A 25651-nucleotide genomic window follows, 5' to 3' on the forward strand; every position below is an offset into this window, starting at 1 on the left:
AGGTTGAGGATTCCTTAATGTTCTTTTGTACAGTTTCCTGGATCATGTTCAATTGTGACCCAATGTGTTGCTCCTGGGATATCTTGGTCTGTGGCTGTTTATTCTTTATAGCTGCCACAAGGAAACCTTTTAAAAGTGTGGCTTCTGTCTTTGCAAAATTGTTGTTGTTGTTTTTTTAAAAAAAGGAGAAGAAATGTAAACACGAACATTCTTTCTGGTCTGTATCCAAAACCAGTGAATAGTTTGACAGTGTGATTTGCTCAGCACTTAAGAGAGTCTTTTTTTCTCCTATTCTTCCAAGAGCTTGAAAAAGTAGCTTCAGTGAGATTTTGCAAGGTGTAAATAGACTGGCATTTAAATGATTGTTCAGTTAAAAGCCAGATAGTTAAATAATTTAAATCACCTAACTTAATTATATAAAATATAATAGCAAAACGTAAATATACAGTGGTACCTCGGGTTAAGTACTTAATTCACCCACAACTTAACAGTTCCGGAGGTCCGTTCTTAACCTGAAACTGTTCTTAACCTGAAGCACCACTTTAGCTAATGGGCCTCCCGCTGCCACTGCACGATTTCTGTTCTCATCCTGAAGCAAAGTTCTTAACCCGAGGTAATATTTCTGGGTTAGCGGAGTCTGTAACCTGAAGCGTATGTAACCTGAAGCGTATGTAACCCGAGGTACCACTTTACTCCTGATTTATTCCAATGAATTAATGGGAACTAGTTCCAGCCAGTATGGATTCTGTAGGGTGAAAGTATGAATGTCTTTCATTTGATAAACAAAAAGATGCTGTCTAATGTAACATAGTGTAATATTGTATATAGTAAATATGTCTTATAGGCAAAGTGCTTGCATGTTTATTCAGAAGTTAGTCACTCTTGTTTATTCAGACTCAAGAAAGTGTGCACAGGGAAGGCAGCTGTGTAACCAGCTCTATAACTAGGGAGCCATGCCAACTGAACAAAATGGAATTTATTTTCCAAGTAAATATGCACAGGAGGAGAGCTCTGAGTTCTGCCTGGAAAAGGAATTATTAGGAGGGCCTAAGGATTTGTGGCTTTTATGTGAGTGTCTCTGGTGGAACAAAGTGCTTATAAATCATCCCAGAAGTGAAGAAGAAAGATTTATCAAAGCGTTATCTTATCTTGGATGCTTATTTTCATTTTGACATCTAATACGTTAAAGAAAAATGTGCATTGCCCATTTTATCTTTTTCCACGTGTGATAAGATGTGTGGTCAAACAACAATCTTTGACATACATGCCTGTTTATCACACTTAACATCTCTTTCCACACCCATCTATTTTAGAAGTGTCATCGTACATCTGAAGGCACAAGACCTTTCCAAATAATCACTGAGTACATGGGAGAGAATTAGGCTTGCCGTTGTTGTCCCTGCCAACCATCTCCATGTGTTCATTTGAAGCCAAAATCTACACAACTCATACTCACGTTGGCTCTGTTCACATGACTATTTTGCAGGAGGGATGGGGGACATGTGGCCTTCCATATGTTGTTGGAATTCCAGCTCCCATAAACCCCAGCCAACATGGCCAATGGTTATAGATTTTGGGAGTAATGGTCCAACAGTACCCCAAGAGCCACAGTTGGTCCATTCCTATTTTGCATGGTTCTGGATCACAGGAAAACAGCCCAAGTATGCATGTGTAACTTGTAAATGTGTAGGCTCTATTGAAGCAATTTTCATGAATGCATGGAGGTCAGGAATGGGGGGCAATGGGTGTGATCCAATTCTCCCTCTGTTTCATGTGTTTGATGACTCTCTGAAAAGGGCAATGGTATTAAGAGCGGATGTCTTCATGGAATTTCTTTCCTGTGGTGATTTTTTTAAAAGAGGAATCTGGGTGAACATCCACTTGGGCATTTATTTTTCGCAGTTGTTTGTGCCCAATGAACCATACTATTCCTTTGAACTGCTTGGATATAGTTTTAGAGCATCTTGGAAGCTGAACGTTTCGGAACCCGAAGGCCGAAAACCCAGAAGTAATTGCTTCCATTTTCGAACGTGCCTCAGAAGTCGAGTGGCTTACGCTGCGTGTTTTTCCATTTTCTCAATGGAAATTTCCAACAACCCTTTGTGCCTTGGTTGCCAAATGTTTTGGAAGTCGAACGGTCTTCCTGAATGGATTACGTTCGACAAGTGAGGTTCCACTGTATTTTTATATACCTATGGGCAGCCTTGGCACAAAACAGTTGTCACTGAGTCACAATTTGGACAAAAACAGCAACAACGAGTCCTTGATTTGCCACCCTATCAAAGCAAATAGACTCTTGTTGTCTGGGATAGTTTCTGTAGCAGTCAAACATAACACATCCAATTTGTGACCCACAGCTTAAAGGTTCTTTCAACAATTGATGTCTGGTTTTATTTTTCCCCTATGGTTTTATATGGCTTTTATTGTATGGTTTTATGTAGGATTGTAAACCACTTTGATGGGTTTCTATGAAAAGGCAGAATGCAGCTATGAGTTGTATCCATTGTTAATCATACTCAGAGTGGACCCATTGAAATTAATGGAGATGACTAATTTAAGCCCCCTAATTTTAATGGGTCTCCTCTGTGTAGGTCTTCCTTTTATGCAACTCTATGACTACATAAGGCCCAGGACTTATTTTGTCAGTTTCTTATGTCTTATCAAAAGCACATGAAGACAAAATTCCGCTATCAAAATATAGCTAACCAAACATTTTCTGTTGCGGAAATGTAGAGCTACCTGGTTCTTTTGGAGCTGTCCTTGTTTACTGTGAATTAAGAGTAACTTTTAGGGTAGTCTAAATTTCACTGTCTGACCAAACTGCGGGAGGCAGTGGAAGACAGAAGTGCCTGGCGTGCTCTGGTCCATGGGGTCATGAAGAGTCGGACACGACTAAATGACTAAACAACAAAAATTTCACTGAGGCCTGCCTAATTGCCATCTGCTTGCAGAATGGAGGTAGCCAGAAAAAAACACAGATATACCCAGCCTATTTTCAGATGCACTCTAAAGAACCATGAATCAGTGACTGGGTCCTTCCAGTAAACACACATCCTTATACATTGAAAAAAAATGTTTCAGACGTATTTCCTCTGTAAAGAGACTACTCTCTCCCTAAGGCAGGAGAAGCTAGGTCCGTTCTAGAATTATCACAGAAGTTACACAATATAGCCTCATGGTAGTTTCTTGGAAGAAATGTGTCATTGGCAAAAAAGTACACTCCCTAGTTTCACAACTTCTTCCACAGTTAATTTTATGGCACCCCTGACACTTCTACATGTACACATGCATGCATTCATGCACACACACAGATGCACACCACAAATGATGTTCAAAAACTGTGTTGCTTAGTTGAAAGGACCAAACCAACCTCTCTTCCCAGAAGGATCAACTTCCCTGTTCTTGCAGTCAGGCTTCCCTTGAGCTCTCTCTTAATATTTATATTGAGCTAGTAAAAGTCTATGTATATTTAATCCTTTTTTTCTCACAAACATTTCAAGCTTTATTTTGAATGTGGTCATATTTTGGCCTAGGCTCTTAGTTAGATCATCTGATGGCCCCATCTGTTCCAGCAGAAACAAATCCAACTTGTTCAACCCTTATTTGTGCTAACGCTTAGAAACTTGTAGAATGGTACCTGGTTGTAAATGTCAAATGACTACAGAAAAAAGAAAGTATGATATTTCTGCAGAAAACCCGGCAGCCCTGATGAAGTCATTTTGAGACCTCAGAGACCGAGCTTCTTTGTTCTCGCTGCTTCAATGTCTTGCTCATTCCCTCCGCCCCTGTTAATAGATATTACCCACTTTCTAGCATGGAATGTTAGGTGTTTTCTCTTCCTTTTCAGGAATAGATTCATCTATTCATAGTTGGCAATCCCAGTCATATTTATATTGGTATCATTTGAGAAGATTTCTCCAAGTATGATAAATCCACACACACCCTCAATCTTTGTTGCTGTCATGATAGGTATAGTTTAAGTCTGTGTGTTAGGTTTGCCTATTTTATTGTCATTAGCTGCCTTCAGCTGTTTTATGGAAATGTGTGGCATAACTGTGATTAATAAATTACCGGTAATGGTGGCTGACATGGTTCATCCCATTTACACAGGTAGCATATCTTTACTTTTGAGGTGCTAAAGAAAAACAGCTGCAGCTGCTTGATCTCTATGAGAGATCTGAGGTGCATTTTGCTGGCACTCCAGCCTTCACCATCCTTGGTTCCCCAGATGTTGTTAGGCAAAACATCCCTGAACGTTGTCCATGCTGCCTGGACATGATGGGGATTTTAATACAGCAACATCTGAAGACCCCAGGCTGGAGAAGGCTGAACTAGATGGAAATTTGGTCTAGATTGGTAAGTCACTTCTTAAATTCCTGTTAGATAGTTGAGTTGCATCATTTTTCTTCATCATGAAAGTTCATGTTCTAGATCTGTCACTGATTGTTTAACTCAATCAACTTCTGACAGATCTAAATCAGCTCCCTGGTCAAGTTCAAACCAGCAGTTGCTTTCTAACTAAAGCAGTAATTTAGGCAGCAATGATGAGGCTGTTGTGATATGGGCAGCACTGAGGGAACTATTCCCTCTAATCTATTAACTGTCAAAAGGCATGAGAGACCTGCTTCCCTATCTTCTAAGCGAAAACTTCAAGATGTGGTAAGGGCAACGGTAAATAGCAGCACATATCTTATGTCTGCTATCTGCAAATCTGAGGTTAAACGGTATGAATTTGAAAGAAAGCAATCCATGAATGTAAATGCGGTATTAGGCCCAGAATTTCTTTTGAATTGTTAAGAAACCTACCATGAAACACAATATCTTCCAAAGCATGCAAAGTCTTAGCAATTAAAAAAAAATCCTAATAAGTATACCAACTTCTAGATTTATTTATTTTTAAACTTCATAAGTATACAGATTTAGGAATAAACAAAGCATGTAGTTGTTGACTCAGAACTGGAAATCTGGATTGCCACTTAACTTGTTGGAATTTATGGATTCCTTTTTACACAAATTTGCTTTGCCATTTTTATGATCACAGTGGAGAGCAAGCAGCTTACTAATTATGACCACTGAGCCAACAAAAGATAAATATGGAGAGATGTCTCATAATAATGTAAGCTCTGTGGGTACAATTTTTACAAGATTTCTTCTCACATTCCACCATGTTGCTCTGTTCAAGACTATTAAAATTACGCTGGAGATAACGGATTTAGGAATAGTGTTTAATGTGTCCACATGCAAAAAGGACACACAATTTCAAGTTACTTAAAGCAAAAGTTTTATAAAAGAGCAACTGGGCTCAGACTTTGGAGTAAAGTTCCTGAATACCTTCTTTCTCTCCGTAGAATCGCCTTGCTAAAGAAACTGTTAAAGAGCTGGCTACGTTGCATGGCACAGAATACACATATGGGCCAGGAGCTTCCACTATCTGTAAGTACTGATCTAACGATAATATTACTTAGTTATAATATAATAATACATTAAAGTCCATAAATTGCTCTTATTGCGGATGTGTTTCTTCCCACCTTCCCAAGAGAGTGCTTTAGCACTAAGCAGAGAGTTTTCAATAAACAAATGAGGATGATGTCATGATGTCATGTCGAGTTCCCTAAAGCAATATTGCTCTTTTTTTCCAGGGCATGTTGTGCTCATCCATCAATTTCTCCCCAGCTGCACTGCTGAGGCACCATTTTGTTTTCAGGTTTCAAATGCGCTAAATGAGTGTATAAAGTTGGGCCGTGGGGGAGAGACACCTCAGGCCTGAGAGGCAAAGGCCTTTCTCTTTCTCCCTGGCCCTGGGGACTGTCTCCTGGGGCCATGTTCCGCACCACCATAATTCACCTTGACCGCTTTTGCTTGCCCAGAATGTGTCCTTTAACTGTGATAACTGCCTCTTGTTTGTGTGGATGGAGGAACATGCACTTTGACGTGCTTTCGAACTGCTAGGTTGGCAGGAGCAGGGACCGAGCAATGGGACCTCACCCCATCGCAGGGATTTGAACCGCCGACCTTCTGATCGGCAAGTCCTAGGCTTTGTGGTTTAACCCACAGTGCCACCCTCGTCCCACAAGATCACGTGTAGGTCACATGAATCGCCAAGGAGCACATCCCAGAAGACATGAGTCCCAGTTTCTGAAATGAAAATGTTGTGGGTGGCACACTACTGTACAAAATTAAGTCCTATCTGTTGCATCACCCACTTCAAATAAAATAAGAGTCCGGCTGGATGAGGCCACAGGCCCATCTATCCCAACAGCCTGTTCTCACAGTGGCCAACCAGATGGTTATACTTTTACAACCAACTCCAACCCCCTTTTTGACTCTAGCCTAGGGATGTAAGGAGGCAGCAATTTCCATCCCATCCGGGGTTCATCTTGGGTTGCATATGGCTGGAACCTATGAGCGTAATTAAGTAATTCTAGTGCATTTCAGTAGAAGGCAATCTTGGAAAAACAATGCAAAAAACAATGCATTTATTTATGTAATGTTTGTGGACCAAGAAACCGGATAGTGAATACTGCTTGTACACTACGTTTCCAAGCACAATTCAAAGTGTTGGTGCTGACCTTTAAAGCCCTAAACGGCCTCGGTCCAGTATACCTGAAGGAGCGTCTCCACCTCCATCATTCTACCCGGACACTGAGGTCCAGCACCGAGGGCCTTCTGGCGGTTCCCTCACTACGAGAAGCCAAGTTACAGGGAACCAGGCAGAGGGCCTTCTCGGTAGTGGCGCCCTCCCTGTGGAACGCCCTCCCACCAGATGTCAAAGAGATAAACAACTACCAGACTTTTAGAAGACATCTGAAGGCAGCCCTGTTTAGGGAAGCTTTTAATGTTTGATGTATCACAGTATTTTAATATTCTTTTGGAAGCCGCCCAGAGTGGCTGGGGATACCCAGCCAGATGGACGGGGTATAAATAAATTATTATTATTATTATTATTATTATTATTATTATTATTATTATTATTATTATTATTTATTACACTAGTGGCCAAATTTGTGGAAACCTTTTGGGGAAAGTGTATTTCTGAGGTCTGATGGCTCATAACACCACTTTTTTTTTAGTAATGCCATAAAACTATATGTGGAAAGATAATTTAATGAAGAATGTAATGCAACAAAGTTTGTTCAATTATCTGTATTCTATCAAAGGGTATAGCCAAATAACCAGAAAAAAGAAGCACCGCTTACTTAGGTTGATATGCAGTAGTTTTCCTTCATTTGAATGTAGCCAATGAGCATGAGTATTTACAGAGCCAATCAGGTGTTATGAGCCATCAAACCTCAGAAATACACTTTTTCTAAAAGGTTTCCACAATTTCGGCCACTAGTGTATTCACTTATGTGATTTACATTCCTGACTTCAGGTGAATGTGTGAAGTGCAAGGATTGATTCCAACAGAATTCTCTGGCATTCCTACTATAACCCTACTCAGAACCCTTCCCCACCCATGGCTTAGCATATCATCAGAACCTGGGCCCATGGTTTGGGTCCTCATGATAAATCATGAGCTGCAAATCAAGAAGAAACCTATCTTGCAGCTCATGGTTTGTCTAGAATATAATCCATGAGCCCAGGTCTAGACAACACACTAAGCCAAACCATGACTTAGCTTGCAGCAGTGCCGCAGTACCAGAAATGGGGGAAGAGCAAAGTGAGTGCAATCTACTCTCCAGGAGTCCGCAGGCTCGCACATTTGTGCTGAACCATGGGTGCATACCAGGGCATAGTGTTTTAAACTCATGAAGTTCAGCTGCATTTGCCAGTGCTTTGGCTCACCAAACATTTTTTTCCTTCTTCATCCTTGCAGACCCTGCTGCTGGTGGTTCTGATGACTGGGCTTATGATGAGGGCATCAAATATTCCTTCACTTTTGAACTTCGGGACACAGGCCGATATGGCTTTGCTCTTCCTGAATCTCAGATAAAGCCAACTTGTGAAGAAACTCTGATTGCTGTTAAACATATCGCCATGTATGTCCTTGAGCATCTGTACTAAAATAGCATTCCAGAACCATTAAAGAAAGCTTGGTGCATCATTATTTTTCTGCTGTGGGTTATTTTGGGTCCAACAAAGATTCGGAAAGCCTTCCCCACACTTTGCTAATGAAATCCTTTGCTCCCGTTTCCGTGCATGAGTATCACAAAATGAAATATCTATAGCAGGAATGGCACACAGGCAGTCAATAGCTTTCAGACCCCATCTGTTACCCCCATGCAGTACCATAAGGGCTTATGCAGCTACATTGCAGGAAGGCAGCCCAATGCAAACTGACACACTTTTATTTCATCACAGGGGTTTGCCTAGTATCGCTGAACAGAAATGTTTTATTCCCATTTGCTAGGGATAGGAGGCCACCACAGCTGGTGTAACAGTGGTCTGTCCAACTGCAATGTGTAATCTATTTACTCCAAAATATCCCACTGTAGTTAGGACTATTTTAGAGAAATGGATTGTGCATTGTAGTTGATAGAATTGCTCAACAGGCAGGGGTTAGTGGGCTGTGGAGCCTGTGCTTTACATAAACTAAAAAAAAGAAAACAGGCTAAGGAACAAATTTGCAACCACAACAATTTAGCTAATAGTTCCTGAAAACAAGTCAGTAAGCAAGTACGTGCTGCGTTCCCCTAGCCTAACATGGCTACTCACCAGCTACAAAAGGCCACATAGTAGAGGAACCAGACACTGCAACAAATTCAGATGCCTTCCCATATCTTCTCAGGCAACACTATCACAGGACCCAAAAATATTAATATTAAGTTTTCCTTCCACTATGATGCCAATGGCTAGCAGTACCCTTCTCTGTTCCACTTAAGGACAAACAGGTTAGTCTCTAAGCAAAAGAATGGGCTTACAATTGTCAGGATGCTTGTGTTATCATCAACACTGCTTTGTGAATGGTTACTATTAGTATAGCATTTGTTGCTGTCTGTACTTTTTGCAATGCATGTCCCTCTGGCCTTACTGCTTACCGTCAGCATCAGCCCATTGTGTGGCAAGGTCCCAAACCCTCCCGGGATGTTGGAATAAAGACACATGAAACAGTATTTTGGGTTAATGGGTGAAAAAGGCCACAACTTTATTGGTTACAGAATGTGAGTGGTATTGGCTTAGAGTATATCTGACTCCTGCCCGTCTGCAGGAAGTCTTGGAAGGGTTAACCACCAGTAGGGGGAGTCTTGCTGATGCACATCAACTAGGAACTTCCCCAGGGTCACCACTAGGGGGTCTGCCATGGCCCTAGCCCCCCGTCTGGGGCTTCAGACAGAGACCACGCCCCTCAGATTCCTTTAACGGAATATCCTTGAATTAGGAGAGGTAGGTGATGGCCACTACCTCCCCTCCCCTTCAACCAAATACTCCAATGCCTAAAGGGGGCAAGTCCTCAGCCACAGGACGTTTAAATAGCCTGCACCACACCCCCGGACCATCCGGATTGGTCAGCCAGGGATGACGCAGCTGAGGACACCCCCCCATGGGGCAGGGGTTATCCCGCCCTGTGCGTGTGGGTAGGGCTTGCTCCCAGCCCGCAATGTCATTTCCCCCAGGAACGGGAAATGGCTTTCTCCCACCCCAAATCAACCATGCTCAACAGAAACTCTAGGCAATGCTTGATGCATCTGATGAAGTGGACTCTATGAAAGTTTGTGGCATGATCGGTTAATACTGTTAAACAGGGATGTGAAGGGAATTCAATTCAGTTTACATTTAAAGGTGAGCCTGCCTCATTCACACTTCCCAAAACAAGTTGTGAATCGAAACATAGCCATCCTTTTCAAATCCACACACCTCCAAGTTTCGCAATGCAACTCTCCACCCAAGTAATGTGTACAAACGTGCCTATACCCGGGTAAAGTGTATTTAATGCATACATTTGTGAAAATAACATAGGGAAATACATTATATTAAGAGAAAATTCTTTAAAAACAAATGTGTGTATTAGGCAAAATTGCATACAAAAGTGTATATATTAGGAGGAATTTGCTCTAAACTACAGGTGAACTTTTATGAGTACTTTTTTAAAAAAGCAAAGTGAGGTAGAAATGCGGAGAACTGTATTTCAAATTGTAAAACAAAGGAGAAACTGAGAGAAATTGAAATTGATATATCTGCCCATACCCTGCTGTTATGTGCATTGACTTACCCAAGTGCTGATAAATACATATGCAGCAATATTCCACAAAGTGTAGATTTCTATGGGTAGCAGAGCACAGCAGATTTATGGTATATTTGTGCTGGTTAATTACAAAAAATAAAATAAAATACAAGCAAAACATGGGTGCAAACTGATTCCTACAGTAGGCAGCACAACTGCTAATCCTGCATCAGATTCCCAAGAAAATGAATAATTCGTTTATTTCTTTATTTCATAAAATGTATACACTGCTTGATTGTTACAAAAAGACACCCTCAAAGCAGTAAAACACCCCCAATTATTTCAGTAAATTTTCAGCATCAGTCTTGAACTTGGCCTCCCTAGTCCTAGGCCAACTCTCTAACCACTAATTTTGAGCAAATATGTACAGACTTGTGTGCACTGAAGAACCCGAGGGCGCTGTTAATTTCACAGCACATTATTAAACACACGCACGCACAATCTTATCTTCATCGCTCAGATGTCAAAATCTGAGTTTCCTTGTATTTAAAAAAATGAATAAGCTTTTAAAAAATAACCCAGAGGAAGTCACCTGCTTTATATATATATATAACATGCAGGAATGAGAGATTTTGGCCAAAGAAGAATCATGAGGTTCATCTTTTTATTCTTAGGTCTCCTCGTGGCACCTCGGGCTGTTGTTCTCACTCGTCGCTTTGACAGGTAGAAGTTTCTCATTGTGGGAAATCTCCAAAAGGAAAAGTTGCCATAAGTTGGTTTCTTTGCTTAGTAGACTTAGGGGGGGCGAGATCCAGCAGGATGAATAGTTTAGGATACAGCAGATCACCACCTCAGCTGGCTAATTCCTGGCTTGGTCAGCATGAAGTTCCCAATGCCAGCTCAACCAAAGATATGCCAGCATAATTTGCTCATTCTGGCTCAACCAGTGCTTAGCTGGGGCTGGTATAAGTCCCCAAAAAGGGACATGGAAGGGGCAGGGTGGTGGGGACTTAGGCTGGATCCTGTTCACCTCAGTCACATGACAACCCAGCATGGAACATTATTTTAGGGCTTGTTTTCCCTCTACTAGGCTTAGGCAGAGCAGAAAGAGCAGGACTTCTGAGCGGGGCTTGGACCTGGTATAACTTTATTCCAGTTTAATTTAATTTAACTTCCATGCTTTAAGGCAGCTTATTGTGAATTGGCTTGCTCCCTTACTGGTTGCAGCAGTTGGAGAGCACACAATCCAGCGCATTGTTTGTAAGTCCAGTTGAAATGAATGTGCGCTGTGCAGCCACACACGAAATAGTCCCTAGCCTCAAAGAACCAAATATTGGGGGGAAGGAAAAGGGCAGGATGTGGCTTAGTTTAATGGCGATTTTCTCTCTAAAAATATGTTTCATTCTTATTGAAGTGAGAAAGTATTTCGGGTGAAACTTCAGAATGAAAACCAAGTGGACTTTCTAAAGGACCTGGCCTCCACAGTTCAGGTGAGATTCTTCTTCCGCAGGTTTTTCATTTTTATATTTTTCTCCACAGGTTTTAGGAATGGGTTTTCACCTCAGATTATGCACATTCTTTGTCAATGCAAGATCAGGGAACAAATTAAGAGACAATGGCCCATAGCTTACAAAATCTCCTTTGCTTAAGCAAAATACTCAACATTCACCTGCTTCAGTTTGAGTGTGAAATTCTGAAGCATGAATTTCTATCTCAGAATTCAAAAACATGGGTGCCGTTGTCTCAATGGTAGCTCTTTATTGTTTTCATATTGGTAGGTATAAAATAAGAAGCATCATAACCATACAATTATAAAACACTTAATAAATAGAATTGCCTATCAGCTCTCCGATACACTCAAATGCATCAACTATTTAAAATATCAAATATTGAAAGCAAGTATCATTGGAGGTCAGTTATAAGTATCAGATATTAAGGCTGACTTCCATTTGGTGAATCTTTGGCAATAACAGTTGCAGGGAAGATTTTTGAGAAGAACATATGGACTTTTAAAAAAGAATATATGGAAACATTATTATATCCATGCACTAACGTTTAGAATGGACAAGAAAATACATGAAGGAATTGCCCTTCTCATTACCTGAATCTTCCTTTTTGGTAGCCGTCTGATCTTTCAAAGGGATTTTTATTTTTATTTTTATTTTGCCCAAAGCAACTTGCTTCTTAAAAAATGTGTTCATTTCCTACTCTTCCTTGCCTATGCTGTCACAGAGACAATTAAAACATATGCGAAGGAGGGGAAAGAATATTTTATTTTAATCCAATGTCTGGGAAAGTCTTTAATAACCCATATACCTGAGAATGCACACTTTCTTAAAGACAAACTTTACTGATTTTTTCCTACACAGCTTGACATTTGGCATCCTAGTTCAATCCATCACATTGTTGTTGGAACAGATGTGGATTTTCGTGTTGGTTCAGATCAGACAAGCTTTGTCCAGACAAAGCTGGAACAGAATGGAATACAATACGGGTATGTATACTACATAATGCTAGTTTGTGATGATTGTAGAGTATGTGTATCATATAATGTTGCAAACAACAAGAAAGAGGTAGTCACCAAACTTGGAATTTAACCAGGTCACAATTTCATTCAATATTTACTGACACTGAGAAATTATGCTTGAATCGGAAAACATGGATAGGAAATACAGAGATCTTTTCTTTTTCCAAATTCATATTCACCCAAGGAACTGGACTGGCTGCTTAGCTGACACTAAGCCAATGTTATGTGAAATTCTGCATCTTACAATTTTCCATCTTCCTTTACTCTCACAATATCTGAGTTTCCACTCATCGTGAGATTTCTGATTGCTTCTACTGATGTGACCAGGAAGCCATTGACTGCTACTCATTGCTACCATCATCAACCTTGGGACTAGGAGGTTGGATAATGTAAACCATTTCCTTCTACCTCACAGCCATCCCTATCCCAGAGCTCTGGCTGTGATTTGAGGGGAACTATTTAGAGTACTTAAAATTGTAGCAACAATTTAACTAAATATGTGAAGGTAATCAAAACAGAATTAAACTCCTTAAGAAGAGAATTCTCCAGTAAATAAAAAAGAACTTTTTTTGAGACAAAAAATGCCCATTGTATAACCAGATCAAAGTGTTTATATATAGATTATATATATTACATTATATATATATTACATTAAAGTCCAGCTTCCATTATTGTCTGATGCATACTTGTCAACTGCTGGTTGTCAGTGCTATTAAATGAAAGTCTTGCTGTCTCTTTAAGGGGGTCCCATTCATTATTATTTTTATTATTATTTTAGTAAGATGAGTTTTGAGTTTTATCTTCTCTGCCACCATAAGTGTGCAGTTCTCATGTGTAATCTTCTGGGCTTTAATCCATATCTTCCTTCCACTAATACTTTTCCAAGTAGATTACCAGCATAGATTTATGGTATGGAGTTGAATTGTCTTTTAGGAGGTTGTTGTTGTTTAGTCATTTAGTTATGTTCTGAGGTAGTATTGCAAAAACTGCAAACCTTAACGCTGGGCAAAATCTAGGGACATAGACGTTTGCACTGATTTAATCAAAACATAGCTTATATTCATTGACTGCCCCCCAGTGGATATTGGAAAGGTGGGAAGTTAGTAATCAATTAAACACACTTTACTTTCTCACCTCACAATGCTGAGTTGAATAAAATCCCTTTAGCATAAATATCCTACATATGATGCCCTTTTAAAATGTGTTTTTTGGGGGAAGGGGTTATTGGGTTGTAGTTTTTATTTTGATTATATATTTTGTGGTTTTATATTTTGATTTTGTTCTGTGAACCACCCTGAGACCTCCGGGTATTGGGCAGTATATAAATTCAATAAATAACAACAACAACAACATTAGTGTCAGAAGTGGCACAGCTTCATGAGTACATGGCAGTTTTATTTATGCATTTAGTTGGTTGAAGTAATCCCAACTGAATTCAATGGAGTTGAATTCTTCCAAGGGAAGTAACTGTTTGCTGCTAGCTACCTTATTACATGCACTGACATATGTGTAAGCTTTGTTTAATTTCAGGATGTGGACGAAGGGATTATACCAGAGGAGCCACAGAGAATCTCCTTCTCCTGGGGAGGGAGGGGCTATGTGCGTGAACTAAATGTGTCAGTGTCCTTTTTCCCACCACAGAATTTTATTCCATAATCTACAAGAAGAGATTGAAAAACAATTTGATGGTGGGAGACATTTCCGCGAGAAGCACAGCTACACGAGATACAATGAATGGGAAAAGGTACCATGTTCTGAGGGGTGGTTCCTCTCCCTTAAGCTACATCTATAATCGGGACGATAAGTAGATCGTTTTTCACCTCCATGACATTTTGATCGCACATATGCCAGTGTTTTATAACAACCGTGTTTTCTTAGATTGTTGCATGGACTGAAAGAATGGCTAAAAAATACCCCAAACTGGTCTCGCGGGTCCAGATTGGAAAGACTTATGAGGATCGTCCCATGTACCTGCTTAAGGTGAGAGTCTCGTTCTGACTCAAATACTATAAATAATTTAGATTTACAACTAGAGAAAGTGACCACAGAAAAATGAGCATTGCCAATTTTAGGTGGCTACAGCCCAGATATCCCACCGACCCAGCCACTCTGGGCGGCTTCCAACAAAATATTAAAAATACAACAAAACATCAGACATTAAAAACTTCCCTAAACAGGGCTGCCTTCAGATGTCTTCTAAAAGTCAGATAGTTGTTTACTTCCTTGACATCTGACGGGAGGGCGTTCCACAGGACGGGTGCCACTGCCAAGAAGGCCCTCTGCCTGGTTCCCTGTAATCTCACTTCTCACAGTGAGGGAACTGCCAGAAGGCCATCAGAACTGGATTTCAGTGTCTGGGCTGAACGATGAGGGTGGAGACGCTCCTTCAGGTATACTGGACTGAGGCCATTTAGGGCATGGATAGGCAAACTAAGGTCCGGGGGCTGGATCCGGCCCAATCACCTTCTAAATCCAGCCCGCAAATGGTCCAGGAATCAGCATGTTTTTACATGAGTAGAATGTGTCCTTTTATTTAAAATGTATCTCTAGGTTATTTGTGGGGCCTGCCTGGTGTTTTTACATGAGTATAAGGTATGCTTTTATTTAAAATGCTTCTCTGGGTTATTTGTGGGGCATAGGAATTTGTTCATTATTATTATTTTCAAAATATAGTCTGCCCCCCCACAAGGTCTGAGTGACAGTGGACTGGCCCCCTGCTGAAAAAGTTTGCTGACCCCTGATTTAGGGCTTTCAAGGTCAGCACCCACACTTTGAATTGGGCTCAGAAATGTACTGGGAGCCAATGTAGGTCTTTCAGGACCAGTGTTATATGATCTTGGCGGCCACTCCCAGTCACAAATCTAGCTGTCACATTCTGGATTAGTTGTTAAAGTTGTTTGCACTTGCTTTGTTGGACCATGGAACAGTTTTATGATGTCCATGCATAACCGAGTTCTATTCCCTGTAGATCCACTTATTTTTTTTCTCCAAAACATATTTCCCGTGGGATGCACCCTCCCATTGAACTGAATGCTAGGACTGCGGATTCTGCACATAGTATACACAGGATAAAGATGTTTCAAAGATTAATATTTCCTGCTTAACAGGTTGGGAAGGAGAGTGGAAAAAAGAAGGTCATCTTTATGGACTGCGGCATTCATGCACGCGAGTGGATCTCACCTGCTTTCTGCCAATGGTTTGTGAAGCAGGTTGGCTAAACAGTACTTTATTTATTTATTACATTTATAGACTACTTTTATCTTCCACTGAGCTTAAAGTTGTGTACATGGGTCTCCTGCTCCCCATTACATCCTCACAACAACCCTGTGAGGAAGGTTAAGCTAAGAGAAGGTGACTGGCCCAAGGTTGCCCAGTAAGCTTCATGGCTGAGTGGTGTTGTAGATACAAAGTTTCCAGCAGCCCAACAAAAACACCCTATTTTGCTAGCTACCAGCTGTCTGGCCAGAGATGGGTATCCATCACAGCAGAACTCTGCACCCATTGGTGGCACTTCTCAAGCAAAGGTAACAGAGAGGGGTCTGTATTACACCCTAACCCACACCTCCAGCCATCAAAAGCAGGAAGTTAACATTACAGCCTCATAGTGCAATCCTATATGTGTCTAAGTAACTCCCAGTGACTTCAGTGGAGCGAAGTTCATGGCAGCTGAGTATAGAATTGCAGCCCTAGTGGGGTGAAGAGGTGTTTTAGTTTTGAAGTAGTTCTATTGTTGGGACGTGGGTGGCGCTGTGGGTAAAACCTCAGTGCCTAGGCCTTGCCGATCGTCAGGTCGGCGGTTCAAATCCCCACGGCGGGGTGCGCTCCTGTTGCTCGGTCCCAGCGCCTGCCAACCTAGCAGTTCGAAAGCACCCCCGGGTGCAAGTAGATAAATAGGGACCGCTTACTAGCAGGAAGGTAAACGGCGTTTCCGTGTGCTGCGCTGGCTCGCCAGATGCAGCTTGTCACGCTGGCCACGTGACCCAGAAGTGTCTTCGGACAGCGCTGGCCCCCGGCCTCTTAAGTGAGATGGGCGCACAACCCCAGAGTCGGACACGACTGGCCTGTACGGGCAGGGGTACCTTTACCTTTACTTAGTTCTGTTGTTTATTTTATTTTACCCTTAAGCTCCGAAATCCTAAAGGTGAAAAATCACTTTTAAAATCTGCTTAAAAAATAAATAAATTCTGAAGGATTCTAACCTCCTCAACTGTTGACAACTGAATAGTGTATTTGTATAATTGCACATAATGTTGGGTTTTTTTCTTGCAGGCTGTCAGAACCTATGAAACTGACAAGGTCATGTTCAAGCTCTTGAACAATTTGAACTTCTACATCCTTCCTGTATTCAACATTGACGGCTACGTCTGGACATGGACTGAAGTAATGGCCACATTTCCCCCCCCCCCTCTTTAGTAGTTTGCTAAATTGAATGTTATTATTTCTGTCCATTATTACTGCATTAATAAATTTATTTTAAAAATTTATTAAGGTGACACCGAAATGAGGGGGGGTTGGCCCATGTGGTGGAACATAATATTTTATGGAATGGCTACAATCCCATAGCAACTTACTTAGACACAAGTCCCATTGAGCTCCATGGGACTTGCCTCGAAGTAATGTATAGGACTGTGTTGTAGGTTATTCATGGGGAGTCCAAACGCGAGTGTTCATGTCTCCAATGCCTGCGCTGTCAAAGGAGCTATGATATCATATATTGAAAGTGTTGGTGAACAGCCTTCAATATTTGTCCTATTTTGTTGTATCCCCTTGATGCCCTCAATCACAGCTCCTGTCCACACCCCCAAATGCCTATGCCAGGTACCTTCCCTTCACCCACAGTCTGTGCTCTCTTTACCTTTGGGAATCAGCTGTGTTACAACAATTGTGAGGAAGGAGAGAGAAGAAAAAGATCTTGAGATTGCTAAGTAAGTGGTTGGTCCATCAGCCTACTGACTCCTTGGACTTACTAAGGCAGCTGCCATGGTTGGAATCAGGAAGTTAAAGGTTCACTCATTCTCAGTTAGCATTGACTCCTTGCATGAACTAGCTAATTGTGACATGAGCCTTGGCAGCCTAGAGATTCCTTTGTCGTCCTTTATAATGTTATATTATAGTCACTTGGCCTGGGACCTCACAGCGAAAGGCAGGTAAAAAAATACAGTGGTACCTCGGGTTAAGTACTTAATTCATTCCGGAGGTCCGTTCTTAACCTGAAACTGTTCTTAACCTGAAGCACCACTTTAGCTAATGGGGCCTGCTGCTGCTGCCGCGCCACTGGAGCACGATTTCTGTCCTCATCCTGAAGCAAAGTTCTTAACCTGAAGCACTATTTCTGGGTTAGTTGAGTCTGTAACCTGAAGCGTATGTAACCCAAGGTACCACTGTATTATAAATAGATACACACATAAATTTGTAAATTTCAACACGCAATAGAATTGTTCCTCTCCTGTCGTCATTTCCACATTTCAAGTGGAATGTGTTAGCAGTGTATATACACATTTCAGCAATAAATGTAGGTCCAAAAGCCCAGTAATTGTTACCTGGCAAAGTCAGAGGGGGAAACGAAAGGTGATCAGTCCACTGTGCATGCAGATCACATGTATGTTATGTCTAACAGCTATAAGGTAGGACCACGAGTTGGCCATGAGGAACAAAGTGAGGCCCAAAGGCAGGGCATACGGGCCCAATCCTTTTGATGTACTATACAAAAAAAATGTTCCCCAAAGGAACAAGAATAGATCTCCATCATTTTGTCTCACAGGATCGCATGTGGAGAAAGAATCGTGCGAATACCTCTAACAGTGATTGTCCTGGTGTTGACTTGAACAGGAATTTCAAAGCTAAGTGGGGCAGTAAGTATAATATGCCAAGGAGCGACGGAAACTGAGACTCAATATTTCTCTGTCAATTTCCACATTCTATTTGAACTTTTCCACAATCTAAAAGTCACTTCCAGAAATATAGTGGGAAATTGTACAACTTAAGCATTCATTTCTGTCATGAGTGTAGCCAAGCAAGGGCAGGGAGGGACAGCTACCCCCCCCCCTTGATCAAGTAAAACAATGGAAATACTTAACTGACCAATCATGTAGGTTCTGCCCCCCTCTAACAAAAGTTCTGCCCCCCCCCAACAAAAATGATTTCTGTGTTACTTACTTTCAGAAAAGGAATTCACAAATAACACCAAAGTGAACACAAAATTTGTGGTCGTGTGATATATTTCTGGGAATGGCTTTTGCATCACGCAAAAGAGAGCCAAAGGCATTTTCCCACCTGAAGCAGAACACCAAATGCAGCCATTTCCCAATCCAAATATGGAAGCTTTTTCCTCAATAAGTGGACTTACTTATGAATAGGCCACTAACCTCCTACGCCTTGCCCGCTTCATAATGGCCGCTACACATGCTCAATTCCAAACTGAGGCTCCGTAGAAGTGGAAGAGGCAGTGGCAAGTGTCTCCTCCCAGACTCTGCCTCTGCCAATGGGTCATCTGCACTCCTCATCCTTTCCCTCCTACTCAGGCTCCCTGTGCTAAATGTAATCAAAGCTTTGCCTTAATGGAGCAGCCGCTATAAAACTAGATAAATCCAACAGATTTGTTTGCTATATACCAGTTCTTGGGAACCTTTGTACAACCCCATCATCCCTGGCCATTGGCCATGCTGGCTGGGTTTGTTGGGAGCAGCATTCAAAACTCCCATTGTTCTAGGCGCGTTTTGCAACAAGGAATTTCATTAGTGCAAGCAGTTTCTGAGCTCTGGGTGCAGTACTGCTCCTAAGATTTCCGATTAAAACTGCAGAGTGGAAGGAAAGGAGGACCTTTTTCTGCCTCTGCCACTCTCTGAAGACTAGAGAAGATAGCCTCCTAAGAATATTAGGGGGGCAGGCAGGGGAAGCCAGGGTTTGTTTTCTGCAGGTAAGGACTAGACCGTGTAAAAAAATGAATATAATAATTTAGCTGCAGTTCATTCATTTTCACTTTTATATTCTATTTATTTAAAAAGTGTGCCTAGACATTCTGTTGTTACACCCATAACCTAGGTCTAATGTGCCATTTAGCTCCTAGCTTTCATATATCAGTTTCTAACACTAGTTGGGAGTTGACATATGCCAATATCTGGAGGACCAAAGTTTCCCCACACCTGAGATATACCATTAGCAAACTCTTCCTTCAAATAATTATCCTTATGTCATCAAAGGAGCATCATCAGCACACAAGAAGGATGTGCTGACTGGGGCAAATATGAGCTGTAGTCCCAAACATCTAGAGGGCACCATGTTGGCGAAGGCTGTTGATGGAAGGAATTACCAGACTGCACTGACTTCAAAGAAATCATGACACCAAAAGCAAATTGTGAAGTCCCTTCCTGATTTGGAAAGAAATGCAATCTTCTTCACTATTCTTCGAGTAAGCAGTCTATAAACGGCACCAATATAAATACTTCATCTGAAAACTTTTTCTTGCAGCCATAGGTATATCGCACAAACCTTGTTCGCAGATTTACTGCGGTCCCTCGGCAGAATCTGAGCCAGAAGTCAAAGCAGTTACAAGCTTCATCCGAGAGCACCTTTCCTCCATCAGAGGATACATAAGCTTCCATTCCTATTCTCAGATATTGATGTTTCCATATGCCTATAAAGATGAAACAGCACCCAATAATGATGAACTGGTATGTAGAAAAAGATTATTACAGTCTTCTTATCATTCACAAAGCCATTGGGTGTAAACAAATATGTTGAGGCATTGCCATGCAGAGGCAGTGAGATATGACCCAAAGTGCATCAGAAAAGTATTCAAAGGTAGCTATCATCATTTTGACCAAACTGCGGGAGGCAGTAGAAGACAGGAGTGCCTGGCGTGCTCTGGTCTATGGGGTCACGAAGAGTCAGACACGACTAAACGACTAAACGACAACAAGCATCAGCTGTGGGGAGTTGGATGCAAATAACGGAGTGTTTTAGTATAAATTCAATCTTTTATAATAATTCAGTGCAAGGTTAGAGCCAAGAAACAGACAACCTCGACTGTCTAGATCATGTGTTGTCAACCTGGTCCCTACCGCCCACTAGTGGGCATTTCAGGATTCTAGGTGTGTGGTAGAGGGTTCTACAACACAAGCTGAATCCTCCTTCCATCGAGCACTGGTGGGCGGTAAGGAAATTTTACCATCAAGAAAGATGCATTAGTGGGCGTTAGGTATAAAAAGCTTGACTACCCCGGTCTAGATCTTAGCTATGGTCCCCATTATGTTCAACTGCAGCAGAAGTCAGCTTGACCCAGTCTATTGCTTTTTCTCCCCAAGGGTGCATATGAAACCATATTGATGAAAACAATGGAAAAGGTACCATAGACAGAGACATCCCCCCACCTTCTAAATGACTTAGTAATTCCTAGTAGTTGTTTTGTTTCCTAAAGAGAATTGGACACCTGCCAGCATCGCACAGGAAATGAGTCTTGTGTAGGAAAACCAGCATTCCTAATTTCATAGACACTTGTGATAGAAATGTAGATACACCAATGCTGCCCTCTTGTGTCTTATAACAGAGGAACCTAAATTTGCACTCATCTCCTCACTATTAATTGCTGTTTACATTTTCTTTTAAAAGAAACCTGCTATACTTTAAATCATAAAATCTGATATTTGAAAGGTCTCATTGCCTTATGCTCAGATTTGTGTCCCTGGGACCACTGCCAAAATAAAATCTAGAGTTTGATTTAGAAGAAACCAGTCCCAGTTCCATGTTTTGAAAGCCCTCATTTATTTTATTTTATCTATCTATCTATCTATCTATCTATCTATCTATCTATAGGATGTCCTCAGTAGACACAACACATACCTGTTCTTCTCATTGCCACCATAGCTAAAGCTGTCCATTTACTTTACATTTCCATAGGCCCAATCCCCACACCTGCTAGGAGAGGTTGCACTCCTGCTTGCAAGCTTCCTACAGGCATCCAGATGGTCACTGTGAAAACAGGTTGCTGGTCTAAATGGACCTTTGGACTTTTTCAGCAGGGGTCTCCTCATGTTAACTTAATATGGAGGTTCCTGCCCCTTTTCCCCACTAAAAGAGGACAGATAAACAGAAAGAGGCAACAAAGAGGAGATGAAGCCAAGAGGCTCAGGGACTGGCAATGCCCTTCAGCTTCCTGGCAAAGTGCATACTGACACAACTTTACCTTTTAAAGTTGTCTGCACTTTGGCAGTCATCTCGCATCTTACATTTAAAATGGGATACTTTCCTTTATAGAGACGGTTTTGTGTAGTTCTCCTATCCAGTAGAACCAGATGCCAACAAAGTATCATTTACCATTAGGAATGTCTGGGTGAGAAGCTATGAAAAGCACAGATTAAGAAATTGCTTCCTTATATAGCTGGAGGCAGCCCAATGGTTCTCAGAATCACACATTGCAAAATAGTACCCAACAGAACGCCGGGAATAACTGTATTGTACAACTCTGGTCCTCAATACGAGATGACTTGAGATTGGCCCAAAGAGGTCACGTGTTGCAGTAAACGGAAGGTGTCAGGTTGGAGGAGACTGGAGAGAGGCGTACACAGTCACTTGCCTGTAAATATACAGAAATGTCCTTTGGGCCAGTGCCTGCAAGAAGGGAAGCAACTGAATACAAACAAGTCTCAAAAGCACAAAACAAGTTGTTCTCATTCAGAGGAATGAAGCCTAAATTCCTTGTGAAAGTAGCAAACCTCAGTCTGCCCATCTTTCGATAACAATGGGAATCCTAATCAGCTGCATTGGATCTAGGGTCATGGGCAACACCTCCTTGTGCCCTACTCTAGGCTATCCCAAGAATTTTTCCATGAACAATCTAATTTTCCCCCTCTTTTAAATACAGAACAAAGTAGCTAAGGAAGCAGTAGAAGCTTTATCTAGCCTCTATGGTACAAAGTACACCTATGGACCAATTGCCACTACAATTTGTAAGTATTTGTTTCTATTTTCTATGGACGTGTACACGCAAGGAGAACTTTTGCAAATCAAATTAATTAAAGCCAATAATTTGAAACAACAGCAACATAACTCATGGTTCAGTTTTGCCTGACCTCTATGTAGTCTTCCTGTGCTACTCAGTTTCGCAAAGGGTCATCTCAACAGATGGGGGACAGTATGCTGATGATCTGCCTTCTAGCCCAGCCTATCAGACTCTATTGGGATAGAGAATTGCTGCACTGACATCACTGCAGCTTATCTGAATGGTGTGAGGGCAGGTAGGGATGAGGGAGATATTCAATTCTGTATGCATTTAAAGATGAACCTACTTATTTCGCACTTTTTAAAACAACCCTTAAAACGAAACACAGCCACCTTTCAAAATTCACAGTTCTCTGAATTTTGCAATATGGTTCTCAACCCAACTAATGTGTAGGAAACCATGTATATTGCGGTAAATTGTACATTAATTATATATAAATAGCATGCAAAAATGCATTATATTGGGGAAAACTGCTTGCAGAAATGTTCATATTTGTCAAAACAGCATACAAAAATGTATTTTTTTAGAAGTGCACACTAAAATACTGGCAAATTTTCATGAGCGTTTAAAAAAAAACACAGAAATTTGGGGGACTGAATAAGAAGCTGAAAGTGGAAGATTTGTCTATTCCCCAGGGCAGGGCAGCTGCAAGGGCAGGGATGCTCAGAGTCCCTGCATTCTGCCTGCACAGCCCTTGTCTCTCCCTGTCTGGGTAATCTGCAGCAACGCTGGTTTCAAGAGGGCCCTCTGCATCTCTGCCTCACTACATGGGCTGCTATTGCTATCAGAAGAAGCCTTCGTATTTTATTGCATCCTTCAGGCCAGGGTTGTCTTTAATACTGCCTTCTGGTCTCCCTGTTTTTCAGATCCTTGTTCAGGTTCCTCTCTTGACTGGGCTTACGACGAGGGCATTAAGAATGCATTCACTTTTGAGCTTCGTGACCTTGGGAAATATGGCTTTATCCTCCCTGAATCGAAGATAAGGCCAACCTGCAGGGAGACGATGTTGGCAGTCAAGCACATCGCCAATTATATCCTCACCTCTGCTCCGTGAAGCTGTCTTCACGTTTCCTTGCAAATGGTATTGGCTCCTCCTTGTCTATCAGCCCCCTCCCCTTTTCTCCCTCTTAGAAATAGCCCCTACAGATTCTTCTCCATTGCTTTATTACTATTCTATGAATGCTTTTGTAAAGATAGGCCGTCTTCTCTTACCATCCTATGCCACCAATCCTTCATCAGGCTTGTGGTCTCTCTTCTTTATTGCAGAGTGTCAGTTCGGTTGGAGGCAGACCTAGTCATGGTTAGAGGAGAGTCACTGAAATCAGTGAGACTTAAATCAGTAGGACTCCTCTAAGTTTGAATCCAACCCAGTTGTTCCATTTCAGTCATTTGATTCAGATATTTTAGGGATGGGTTCTAATGGAATACTATTATTATTGTTTTATGCAAGCATAAATCAGACATCTGCTGAGTATCTCCTGAAACCAGGTTGATTTACATGGTCCTTTTGGAATAGTGACAGCTCCCCACCATGCCCACTGAGCATCTTTTAGGATCTCTTGTGCATTATTTGTAGGCATAAGTAATGTCGTTAATGTAAAATAGAAAGAAGAAGGAGCCATTATTAAAACAAGAAATGCATTCGAGGCTCAGAGGGATCACAATTCAATTACCAATGCAGGGCATACAACAGTGCTGTGTAAAAAGCTCCTGAGACCATTCTCTCACAATTGAGACTACAGCTGGGTTTTGCATTTGCCATTATCAACATTTGAACATAGAAGCTGCACTGTTGGCTGCAATGTACACATGATTTAAGATTGGCTTCCCTCTGCTTTCTGTCTCTGCTGCATTCCAGGGTTTGGCTATAATATGGTTAGCCTAGCCTTTCAATTCACAGCCTTGTAGCTGTCTCTGAAAAATGAAACAGCAGAACTTTGGGAGCTCTGGGTCCCTGTCCTTCAATTTCACATCCAATGCCTTTTTCTTTTTTTTTTTACTTCATTCCTGGGTATTCATCTGGTGTGAAGGAGAGAACCACAATTCTGTGTTGTGTTATTTCATGTGGCTGTAATGGATGTGGGTGAATATCACAACTGTGTAAACAGAACTGATCAGATCTTTCCCAACTTCCTTCCCACCAGTGTGGGGAAGACCAAAGCGATTGGCCTCACTGATTTGATATGATATGTAGCTGCATGGGATCACAATGTGAGGCTATGCCCCCCCCCAGCTTGGTGCATGTCCGCGTGGCCTTGTGATCCTGCCCTAGAAGTCTCTGAGGTACTCTAAGATCAGCTTTTATTATTCCGCCCCATTTAATTCGCCAACTGACTTTCAGAAGCATTGTAAGAAAGTAGATCTACAACTTGAACAACACAGAAGGATACTGCAGCATCAACTGAACTGTAACATAGTTTATGTCAATATAAATTTATCAGTCGAGTAAAACAATGAATTAGATCCATATTGGTGGAAGTGGGAGGGTGCAATGCTCTCTACTGTACTAAAGACACTCATGATCCTATTTTAACCCACTTCAAATAGTTAGCAGGAAAAAAATAATTGGACACATATTGTATTTTCCTTTTCCTGGTTATGGTTATGCCTTTCCCATCTATCTCTCCGTAGCATATTTTAAAGGACATCACATGAATAGATAGTTTTTGAAAGGAACTCTGCTATTTTATATTGCTTACTAACCAGCATATTTCTTAATAAAACCTTTGCATCGTGCCAAATGTTTCTTCTGAAATGTTTTGAACAGAATGCACCTAAATCAAACTGGTATGTTTTGCTCATCCTTGATATTAATTAACTGCTGCAGAAAGACACCTGAAAGCCATTGTATGGTCTGGGACAAAATTATTGCTATGGTCAAGCATGAAATTGGTTCAAATCAAAGCTCAGTTATGAACTTACTATATCTCTATTACTATCTCTTGAACTTCATCCCTCCCCATCAGTTAAATGGGGAAAATAAATAGTGGCCTACTATTGCAGGACTATTGTGAAGAAATTGCAT

The 25651-nt window shown here is 41.3% G+C and overlaps 3 protein-coding genes across 3 annotated transcripts in view; 2 read left to right on the forward strand and 1 right to left on the reverse strand.

The window, feature by feature from the left end:
* Positions 1–8044, forward strand: part of LOC310707342 (carboxypeptidase B-like) — a 60063-nt gene extending 52019 nt beyond the window's left edge. The window contains exons 12-13 of the mRNA XM_083504418.1: positions 5349–5433; positions 7817–8044. Coding sequence (XP_083360544.1) covers positions 5349–5433; positions 7817–8004 — 273 coding nt within the window. The 3' untranslated portion in view covers positions 8005–8044. The remainder of the gene's footprint in view (positions 1–5348; positions 5434–7816) is intronic.
* A 2660-nt stretch (positions 8045–10704) lies between these two features.
* Positions 10705–25367, forward strand: LOC310707336 (mast cell carboxypeptidase A-like). The gene is made up of 11 exons (XM_083504407.1): positions 10705–10825; positions 11517–11592; positions 12472–12596; positions 14271–14373; positions 14508–14609; positions 15737–15838; positions 16899–17009; positions 18391–18481; positions 20097–20299; positions 22489–22573; positions 23493–25367. The coding sequence occupies exons 1-11, from the start codon at positions 10725–10727 to the stop codon at positions 23678–23680; spliced, it is 1287 nt and encodes a 428-aa protein (XP_083360533.1). The 5' UTR covers positions 10705–10724; the 3' UTR covers positions 23681–25367.
* Positions 20456–25651, reverse strand: part of CP (ceruloplasmin) — a 174932-nt gene continuing 169736 nt past the window's right edge. The window contains exon 19 of the mRNA XM_083503960.1: positions 20456–20525. Within this exon, the coding sequence (XP_083360086.1) occupies positions 20516–20525 (10 nt within the window). The 3' untranslated portion in view covers positions 20456–20515. The remainder of the gene's footprint in view (positions 20526–25651) is intronic.

Source organism: Podarcis liolepis (assembly GCF_965112155.1).
Source record: "Podarcis liolepis genome assembly, chromosome: 5".
Taxonomy (NCBI): domain Eukaryota; kingdom Metazoa; phylum Chordata; class Lepidosauria; order Squamata; family Lacertidae; genus Podarcis; species Podarcis liolepis.

Excerpts from the sequence above, each read along its gene's own strand:
- LOC310707336 (XM_083504407.1), top strand. The coding sequence starts at position 10,725 with ATGAGAGATTTTGGCCAAAGAAGAATCATGAGGTTCATCTTTTTATTC. Across the intron at positions 17,010-18,390 it reads ACGTCTGGACATGGACTGAA|GATCGCATGTGGAGAAAGAA; the intron begins GTAATGGCCACA and ends TTTGTCTCACAG. Across the intron at positions 20,300-22,488 it reads CACCCAATAATGATGAACTG|AACAAAGTAGCTAAGGAAGC; the intron begins GTATGTAGAAAA and ends TTTTAAATACAG.